Source organism: Scyliorhinus canicula, chromosome 17 (genome assembly GCF_902713615.1).
Source record: "Scyliorhinus canicula chromosome 17, sScyCan1.1, whole genome shotgun sequence".
Classification (NCBI taxonomy): domain Eukaryota; kingdom Metazoa; phylum Chordata; class Chondrichthyes; order Carcharhiniformes; family Scyliorhinidae; genus Scyliorhinus; species Scyliorhinus canicula.
The window spans coordinates 44144312-44155080 of NC_052162.1; the positions used below are offsets into that span (position 1 = coordinate 44144312).

At 48.2% G+C, this 10769-nt stretch overlaps 1 protein-coding gene across 2 annotated transcripts in view; it reads right to left on the reverse strand.

Moving 5' to 3' along the window:
• Window positions 1-9778, reverse strand: part of LOC119951672 (cationic amino acid transporter 3-like) — a 35094-nt gene extending 25316 nt beyond the window's left edge. The window contains exon 1 of one of the 2 annotated variants that reach the window (XM_038774870.1): window positions 9628-9778. In XM_038774870.1, coding sequence (XP_038630798.1) covers window positions 9628-9776 — 149 coding nt within the window. In that variant the 5' untranslated portion in view covers window positions 9777-9778. Of the gene's footprint in view, window positions 1-9303; window positions 9323-9627 lie in introns of those variants that run through there. The other variant, XM_038774872.1, reaches the window with a different exon arrangement.
• Between the last annotated feature and the right edge of the window lie 991 nt (window positions 9779-10769).

Consider the following 10769-nt stretch of genomic DNA (forward strand, 5'->3'; position numbering starts at 1 on the left):
TCCGAAAGCTTATGATTCGAAACAAACCTGTTGGACTTTAACCTGATGTTGTCAGACTTCTTACTGAGTCCAAAGATGTGCAGGTTAGGTGGATTAACCATGCTAAATTGCCCCTTTGTGGCCAAAAGGTTAGATGGGGTTACTGGGATAGGGTGGTGGTGTGGGCTTAAGTAAGGTGTACTTTCCAAGGACCGGTGCAGACTCGATGGGTCAAATGACCTCTTTCTACGCTGTAAATTCTGTTTCACAGAAAATGGCACCATGCTAAAATCCAGGTCGATATTCCGGTTTGCAAATATATGTTGTTGGGCTAATTTTGATCTAAACTACAATCAATGCTTACCAAGCTGATTAAACCATATCTCGATACTGGTAGTAAAGAAAACAGTAGAGCTGCCATTTTAATCCTGTGAGATATGTTACTGAATTAAATTTAAACGTAAATTTGTTTATCCATTCTCTGTCTCCTCTTGTCTGTGACTCTGAATAAGTTATCTGTTTAACTGAAGTGCTGCATTTAATTTAAAAATGCTCATGAGCCACTATACAACAGTAGCTCTCTGCCATAAAGCATAGCACACTTTATTTCTGGTTGCAACTAATATCTCATTTGAAAGCAGTAACACGCCTACAGTAATTGAGTGCTCCTGTGAGGAATGGTCAATTGAAGTATCAGAGGCTGACAGTACTCCCATTATGAGTCAGCACCATCAGGGGAGAAGGCTTGAAAAAGAGAGAAAACTGGAGGAAAATAGCATTCATAGTTGGCCCTAGTAAGAATTTAGATGGACCAAACCAATTTCCTTTCTTTATTTAGGTATAAACCATTTGCGTTCTTACAGATGTTCCCACAAAATATTGAACTGTCTTTTCCTTTTCAGATGCTGATAAATTCCAACCTGTTTCAGGTTTCCTAACATTTCCTTTTTGTTTACCCCGGCTCCCAACTAAGTTGCCCCCTCTCCTTTTAAACAACACACATCAGATTACACTCATCCCTCTTTGAGCTGAGCAATATTCCCAATGATTTCTGGAAATGATCAGCTGGTCACAGAGGGATGGCACAGTTGTGTGGATGGCCAGTAAATTTCTATTGTTTTTCTGTGGTTTCCCTAGGAATCCGCAAGCAAACATGCCCGGATATGTTTTGTTGTGCTCCCCGCATTGTGGGCCTCCTTCCACTGTTGGAATGATACCAACAGCCCTTAAATGGGCATTAATTGTCCAGTTAAGAGCCTCAATTGGTGGCAGGGCAGGATAGCTGTGCACGGGCATTCCTGCCCTGAACTTAATCAAGTTGGAGGTGGGAAGGTAGTAGATCCTCACCAGTCAGCCTGATTAAAGAACCCCTGCCATCAAACTCACCATAAAGCGAGGGCTCAAGAATTCTCCTCATGTACGGGCAGACTATTCAACTACAAAGTATCACAGCTGAAACACATTGCTTACTCAGTCAGTGTTCGTTTACATGTTTTTCTTTGGTAATCAGCAGCATTAATCATGGCTAATTTTCTCTTCCCTGACCAAAGGCACTATGGCAAACCGTTGCACCAACAGAAATGACAGACTCGGTGAAAATCCTTACTCGCACTTAGAAACAGGTCAAGAAAATCTGTAGCAGAAACAACAACCAACATTAATAAAAGTGCTTTAATGTATTGAAACATCTCAAGGAGCTTCAGGAGAACGTTCTAAGCCACATAAGGCAATGTTGGGGAGTTTGAGGAGTGTCATAAAGGAGGAAAAAGAGATAGTGAGACAAAGAGTTTTAGGGGCGAGTTCTAGGCTTAGGACCATGGTAACTGAAGGTATGGCCGCCAATGATGGAGCGATTCAAATCAGGGATGCTGAAGAGACCAATCACAATTAGAGGAACGAGGCATGGGAGGAATGAGATGTTGCTTAACTGGGAGAGCCATTGTAGGTCAGCAAGCAAAAGGGTGACGGGCGACTAATTTAGAGTTTGGGCATAGATAGGTGGCAGAGTTTTGAATAAATTCAAGTTTAAGAGGGTAGAACGTGGGAGGCAGCTGGGTAAGAACTGGAATAGTTTAGTCTAGAGCTAACAAAGTTCCAGAAGAGTTTGTGGCTGAGACAGGGGCACAAAGGGATGTCTAAAATTGGGAATTATAATGGTGGTAATATGGATATGTCCTGTGGATTTTCTAATATGACATGACTAAATGGAACAGCAAACCACAGTACTCATATAACAAGCTAATCAAATATTTATTACTCCAAATCAATTACATAGCCATACAATGGCACTTGTAGCAAACCGAATTATCTGATTTAATTAAAAATATAAACATATTTATTCAAAATGCAAACCAAATACCAGGTTTAATCTTGGGAGACAAAACATTTTATGGATTATAATCAACTGTATATCTCAATAGCTCTCAAAAGCACATTCTACATTTTTTATTCACTAATTAATCCTCTTTGATGTTAGCTCTCAAACCACATTATATTTTTTGTTTACTAATTAGTCCTCTTTGATGTTAAGTACCAAAAAGGTAATTAACAAGCTGCTTACAGCAGAACACCAAGATCTGATAGTACCAAAAACTTGAAATGTATGCATATTAATGGAGATACAGATTTAAATTTCATATATGGGCTCCAAATGCTCAATAGCAAAGATGTGCAGGTTAGGCAGGGGGATGGGCTGAGGTATGGTGCTCTTTCAGAGGGTTGTGCAGACTTAATGGGCCAAATGGCTTTTGCACTGTGGGGATTTTATGATTCTAAATACTTACGCAACCCATAAAAATAAAAATCTTTGATACTTAGCATCCATAATAACTACTGACAGTATAACTACTGACAGTAACATCATAGAACAGTTTCAGGTATTTCTTTGGGGGAGATGACTTTTTAAAAAATGTTTCGTCAATATCACTAACAGGAGAAGGCCGTTCAACATTTTTCCCCATTTATTAGAAAACAAACAACAGAATTGTTAGTACAGGTAAGTAAGCAATACAGTAAGCAGAACTTAAATAAACATGATATAATGTGCATATGTCATTTTAAAATTATTTTTGTCTGTAATGCAGCAAGAGAACATTAAGAAAACTGTTTATACCTTATTCAACCCCAAAGCCTTAACACTCTCCACTTCATCTCATGCTCCCCCACTGCATATCAGACGCCAAACCTTCATTAATGATGTCCTTGCAGTGTGAAACTCTCCCTTTGCTACCCCTCATCTTTCTTTCCTAAGCCTTTTAAAAAGAGGTCTGGAAATTGCTGAAAACGTACACCAAACAATAACATTTATATGGCATAATGTGCTGCAAAAGATTGAGAAAAGTCAGACATTCAGTACCTTTGCTTGTTCTTACTCTACACTCGAATATCCTTGATCTTTTGCACCGATTCTGGAGAACAAATTGTACAACCCTCTGCCTAACCAGAATATGGGCAGCATGGTGTGCCTCAGGGGTCTGTGCTGGGACCACAACTTTTCACAATATACATTAATGATCTGAAAGAAGGAACTGAAGGCACTGTTGCTAAGTTTGCAGATGATACAAAGATCTGTAGAGAGAGTAGTATTGAGGAAGCAGGGGGGCTGCAGAAAGATTTGGACAGGCTACGAGAATGGGCAATGAAACGGCAGATGAAATATAATGTGGAAAAGTGTGAGGTCATGCACTTTGGAAGGAGCAATGTAGGCATAGACTATTTTCTAAATGGGGAAATACTACGGAAATCAGAAGCACAAAGGGACTTGGAAGTCCTTGTTCACAAGTCTCTTAAGGTTAATGTGCACGTTCAGTCGGCAGTTAGGAGGGCAAATGCAATGTTTGCATTCATGTCGAGAGGGCTACAAGACCAGAGATTTACTTCTGAGGCTGTATAATGCTCTGGTGAGACCCTATTTGAGTATTGAAATGAAATGAAAATCGCTTATTGTCACAAGTAGGCTTCAAATGAAGTTACTATGAAAAGCCTGAGTCGCCACATTCCGGCACCTGTTTGGGGAGGCTGGTATGGTACCCATTGTAAGTGCAGTTGCACTATCCGACGACCAGGGTGAGTCCCCCAATATGCGGACAAAGCCCGCCCACTCTTCAAGGCCACACTATTTCCCCTGTCTGCTGAGGCGCGCCAGGCCTTCAGCTGCATCAGGGCGACATCGCCAAAGCAGCCACGCGGGCGGTGGATGAATCCACTCCCTTTCAGGTTGAGAGCGATGCCTCAGAGGTAGCGCTAGCAGCCACTTTAAACCAAGCAGTGCGGCCCGTTGCATTTTTCTCCCGTACCCTATCCGCTTCAGAACTACGACACTCCTCATTCGAGAAGGAAGCACAAGCCATCGTGGAGGCTATCCGACACTGGAGGCACTACCTCGCAGGTAGGAGGTTCACCCTCATTACCGACCAACGGTCGGTCGCCTTCATGTTCGACAACTCGCAAAGGGGCAAAATTTAAAATGACAAAATTCTTCAGTGGAGGATTGAACTCTCCACCTACAATTACGATATCAAATATCGACCGGGGAAGCTCAACGAGCCCTCGGATGCCCTATCCCGCGGGACATGCACCAGCGCGCAAATCAGCCGCCTAAAAGCCATCCGCGATGACCTCTGCCACCCAGGGGACACCCAGCTCGCCCATTACATCAGAGCCCGAAACCTGCCTTTCTCCAACGAGAAGGTAAAAGCGGTCACCAGGGACTGCCGCATCTGTGCGGAGTGCAAACCGCACTTCTATAGACCAGACAGGGCCCACCTGGTCAAGGCTTCTAGGCCCTTTGAACGCCTTGCGATCGATTTCAAAGGGCCACTCCCCTCCACTAACAAAAACATTTACTTCCTTAACATTATTGACGAATTCTCTCGATTCCCCTTCGCCATCCCATGCCCCGATATGACCTCCCACACAGTCATTAGGGCCCTGCATAGTGTCTTCACTCTGTTCGGTTTCCCCAGCTACGTGCACAGCTACCGGGGTGCGTCCTTTATGAGTGACGAGCTGCGTCAGTACCTGCTTGACAAGGGCATCGCCTTGAGCAGGACTACCAGTTACAACCCCAGGGGGAACGGACAGGTGGAGAGGGAGAACGCGACGGTCTGGAAGACCGTCCTACTGACCCTCAGGTCCAGGAAGCTCCAAGTTTCCCAATGGCAGGAAGTCCTCCCTGATGCGCTCCATGCAATTAGATCCCTCCTGTGTACAGCTACCAACCAAACCCCCCACGAGCGGCTCTTCATTTTTTCCAGGGGCACTACCACAGGGGTCTCACTTCCGGCGTGGCTGAGGACGCCAGGCCCGGTTCTCCTAAGGAACCACGTCAGGGCGCACAAGACCGACCCCATTGTTGAAAAGGTGCGCCTGCTTCATTCCAACCCACAGTACGCATTTGTTGAATTCCCGGACGGTCACTAGGACACAGTATCCCTCCGGGACCTGGCACCAGCTGGATCCAGCCCCCCATCTACCCCCACCGAGGAACTCCTTTCCCCATTCCCTATGCGGCCGCCCCCTTGCGCCCCCGATTCTGCGAGCTCACCCCACCAGTCCCGAGCACCAGCACCAGCCCACCCCCCGTGCCCCCAGTCTCCATTCGACCAGGAGGTGTATGAGGTTCGGACAAGACTCGCCCCGGAGCCGGCAACCGTACCCCAGACCTCGACTCCCGCCCAGCCACCGCAAGAGGCTGCAAACCCGGTGCTCCGCAGATCAAAACGGACAATTCGTCCACTGGACAGACTGACTCTTTGAGCCATCACCCCCGCCAGACTTGATTTTTTTTAACAGGGGGTGAATGTGATTCACACTATATATAGTTGCCAATATCACTCCATGTATATATGGTTCATTATCTACCCATTGTAAGTGCAGTTGCACTATCCGACCACCAGGCAGAGTCGCTTTGGGAGTACGCGAGAGTTTGTACTGGGCTCCTCCCTTGGCTCCGCCCAGGACTCCTCCCCCTGGGACCGATGTATAAAGATCAGTGCCTTAGAGCCAGCCTGCCATTTCACCTGAAGTTCAACGACGAATAGGCTGGCTCTATTGTAAGTGTATTAAAGCCTCTGTTCAGATCCAACTACACGTGTTCGCTGAATTGATGGTTCCATCAGACACAATCTCAGACTAAAGGGACGATCCTTTAAAACAGTGATGAGGAGGAATTTCTTCAGTTAGCGGATAGTGAATCTGTGGAACTCTTTGCTGTTGACTGCTGTGGAGGCCAAATCACCGAGTGACTTTAAGACAGAGATAGATAGGTTCTTGATCAATAAGGGGATCCAGGGTTATGGGGAGAAAGCAGGAGAATGTTGAGAAAAATAACAGCTACGACTGAATGGCGGAGCAGACTCGATGAGCCAGTGGCCTAATTCTGCTCCTACATTTTATGGTGGCACAGTGGTTGGCACTGTTATCTCACAGCACCAGGAACCCGGGTTCAATTCCGGTCTTTGCGGTGTGGAGTTTGCACATTCTTCCCATGTCTGCATGAGTTTCCTCCAACATTACAAAGATGTGCAGGTTAGGTGGGGTTACGGGGATTGGCGGATAGTGCAACTGCACTTACAATGGGTAGATAATGAACCATATATACATGGAGTGATATTGGCAACTATATAGTGGGGCCTAGGTAGAGTGCTCTTTCGAGGGTGGGCGCAGGCCCGATTGGTCGAAAGGCAATAATGCAGCAGTTTGTTCTTAGACCCAAGTCATATTTTTGTTTCTTTGTTGCTTTTTAAAGCAATTTATTAAAAAATCTCTTCGTGGAGTGAGACTCAAGATATTCAGTAGTTGTGACTGCATCTTTATGTCACTGCAATAATTTGCAATTAAAAATGGGAGAAAAAACCTCCCATAATTTAGACATGCCCTGCCTAATTTGCATAAAGTCTGGCTTGGTGGTTCCAAATTTTAAAGTCCATGCATGCCAGGAGGAACGTAGTATACACCCAGCCTTTCACTGGCTCGATTGCTGACTTTAAATTCTTACTCATCTTATGCCAGTTTTTACATTCCAGCATGCGCTAAACATTCTCGGGCAAAAAAAGCTTGCCAGGAAGACTAGCAAACGCTGCCGACAGATCGGTTGAGCCAAAGGGCACGTCGTTTCTGCGCCGCAGGTCGAGGGCTGTGCGCACTTTGGCATCCATTACATCACAGCAGGTCCTGTTGGGATGGAGAGCAGCCTCTCCACCCTGTGCCCTGGCGTGGCATTCTTGACTCTTGAGAAGGTTATGTTTGAATTGAGGGGAAGGATGGAGGGTTCTACAATTCATGGGCGTTATTCATTATGCACTTTTGAGAACTGGATAACATCGAACATTAGTGGGGGGGGGGGGGGGGGGGGGGGGGGGGAAAGAGAGACTGCGTGTGTTAATGGTGACTATGGGTGATTCCGGATTCCATTTTTGTCATTTGTTTTTGTTATGGCTGGTTTAAACACATTGGGCTAAACAGCTGGCTTATAATGCAGAACAAGACCAGCAGGGCGCTCAATCCCCGAACAGGCATGGGAATGTGGCGACTAGGTGCATTTCACAGTAAGCTCATTCAAGCCTACTTGTGACAAGAAGTGATTATTATTAACATGCGGGCTAATGTTTGGTGGGAGGATGGGATCGTTGTTATTGAAATAGGGATTGGCATAATATTCCTTACTGTTTATTGTTGGTGGGTGCACATTTGGGAGAAGATGTGAAAAAGGAGAATAAAAATATATTTTTAAAACATTTACACTGCAGCGGTAAATTCCAGACCCTCAACTCCAGCAGTGAGATCAAGCCTTTCCCTTTGCTACGCCTGTTGTGCACGTTGATTTTTGAAAATAGAAAAGCCGTAAGTCTCCCCCCCCCCCCCCCCCCCCATCCCAAGCGGGTCTTTAAAAAGTCGTGTGCGCGCAGAAACGATTCCCATTTTCCTTTCGGCCCGTCGTCCTCTTCTAGCCCCGTTCGTTCGTTCGTTCGTTTGTTTTCTGGAGGAGGAAGCCAGCTGAGCGGGCGGACCTCATCTACCAGAAACGGCAATGGGGGGGGGGGGATGATTGGGTGGGGGGGGGGGGTGATTGGGTGGGTGGGTGGGTGATTGGGTGGGGGGGGGGTGATTGGGTGGGTGGGGGGGGGGATGATTGGGTGGGGGGGGGGATGATTGGGTGGGGGGGGGGGGATGATTGGGTGGGGGGGGTGGATGATGGGGGGGGGTGTGGATGATGGGGGGGGTGAGGATGATGGGGGGGTGAGGATGATGGGGGGGTGAGGATGATGGGGGGGGTGAGGATGATGGGGGGGGGAGGAGATGATGGGGGAGGAGATGATGGTGGGGTGGATGATGGGGGGGTGGGGTGGATGATGGGGGGGTGGGGGGGTATGATGGGGGGGTGGGGGGGTTATGATGGGGGGTGGGGGGGATGATGGGGGGTGGGGGGGGATGATGGGGGGGTGGGGGGGGGGATGATGGGGGGTGGGGGGGGGATGATGGGGGGGTGGGGGGGGATGATGGGGGGGTGGGGGGGATGATGGGGGGTGGGGGGGGATGATGGGGGGGTGGGGGGGGATGATGGGGGGTGGGGGGGGATGATGGGGGGTGGGGGGGATGATGGGGGGGGATGATGGGGGGATGGGGGGGGATGATGGGGGGGATGGGGGGGATGATGGGGGGTGGGTGGGGGATGATGGGGGGTGGGTGGGGGGATGATGGGGGGTGGGGGGGGGATGATGGGGGGGTGGGGGGGTGGGGGGGGATGATGGGGGGTGGGGGGGAAGATGCGGGGGTGGGGGGGAAGATGCGGGGGGTGGGGGGGGATGATGGGGTGGGATGATGGGGGGGTGGGGGGGGATGATGGGGTGGGATGATGGATGAAGTGATTAATTTTTTAAAAGTGTTTATAAATGAGGGGAGGAGAGGTTTGTCGGGAATTGCTCAGTGTCCCGGCCGACACCGGCGGTTGTTCCTGGCAACGCTGAAAGCCAACCAAAGTTTCGGCTGATGCAACAGGCACATCGTGGGCCGGGCCGGGCCGCGCCCCCCCCAAACACAACAACAACAACTGAGGAAAAAGAATCCCTCATTCCAATCACACCCCTAACCCCGGCGTCCGACCCGCAATTCCTCATGTTCGTGCCGGTATTTATTTACAAACGCGCGTTTTAAAAGGCAAACGCCGGGCAACAGCCGCAAAAGCGAATGAATTTATTTCGCCTCCCCCTCCTTCTAATTAAAAGCGCGCGTCTTGGGTTTAATCCTCTTTAATCTGCCGGGCGCAATCCAATCGTCCCCCCTCCCTCCCCTAACAAAACATCCCTGAACCGATAAATAAATTACCAGAATGTAGTAAGAGATCAAAGGAAGGAAGCTTTTAGGCGCCAAACCCCGGGTCACCGAAGCTCGATCCATTCAGATATATTTTTTAAGAAAAACAAATGGAGTGTTTCTGTCACCGGCCGAAGCTCTAATGTTTTACTCAGGCGTCCTGTTTAAAGTGTTCCATTACTTATGCTACTGTTTTATCAGTAGCAGCCGGCAAACTGCAATCCGTCCATTTAGTCCGGTTAAACTCACTTCACCGCCACATAGTTGAGGGTGGGGGGAGAGGATGAAGGAATGGTTCGCATTTAGCCGGCCGCAGATTAAGGAGGAGAAACTCACTGTTTCCTTTCTTTGGATGAAGTAGCCAGGGACAATGTGGAGAGTAGAGCCAAACCCGTCCGCTTCTGTCTCTTCTCTCTGATAACTGAGTTTCCTTTCCTCCTCCTCCCCCCCGGTGAAGAGGCACGCGTCATGGGCAAATCCGTCATTTCAAATTTACTCATGGTTAAAGGGAAACTTACGCCCCTGTGGGCTGTGCGCACATCAGTCGCAGGAAAGAACCACTGACATCTGTATCGCAATTGGTTTTTTTTTTAACGACCCCTGCACACGTCTCAAAACTCTTTACAGCCAATATTTGAAGTGTTGTGATGTAGGGAAAAACAGCTGGGAGCCAATAAGCCAGCAGAAGGCTCCCCAGGAATGGCATATAATGATCAGGTAAACATGGTGTTGATTGAGGGAGAAAATACAGGTCAGGACACCAGGGAGAACTTCCCTGGTCCTGTTTGAAATTGTGCGGCGGGATCTTTGCATCCACCCAAGCAGTCGGGCATCCAGGTTAAAATCTCATCCCGAAATATATTGGCCTTGATTTTCATCCTCAAGGCAGGTAGGGTGAGCAGGGAAAATTCCTGGCTCAGCAACCCCCCGCCAACTTCTGTGGAAAGTGCACGGAAAGGCAGAATCTTTATTGCTGGGTGTTAGGTTCACCCGGAAAGAAGCGCAAAGGCAGCCACAGGGGCTGTTGGGTGCAGAGGTAGGCTTTTAAAAGGCCCACCTTGGTGCCTTGGGACTTTGTCTCAGTGGGAAAAAAAACAAAAGACCCTTCAGCCTTCATCCCTCACAACCCCCGTGCCATCTCATAGAATCCATGCACCCATGTCCCTCCATGGTCCCTATGTCAAGCTCAGTGGCGTGCAGGGGGGGGGGGGGGCGACGGTGCATTGGCCCCGGGCATCCATTGGATGGGGGCATCCAATCAGAGAAGGAAAAAAAAAATTTTTTTTTTTAATTTTTAAAAAACATTTAGATTACCCAATTATTTTTTTCAATTAAGGGGCAATTTAGCGTGGCCAATCCACCTACTCTGCACATTTTTTGGGTTGTGGGGGCGAAACCAATGCAGACACGGGGAGAATGTGCAAACTCCACACGGACATTGACCCAGAGCCGGGATCGAACCTGGGACCTCAGTTCCG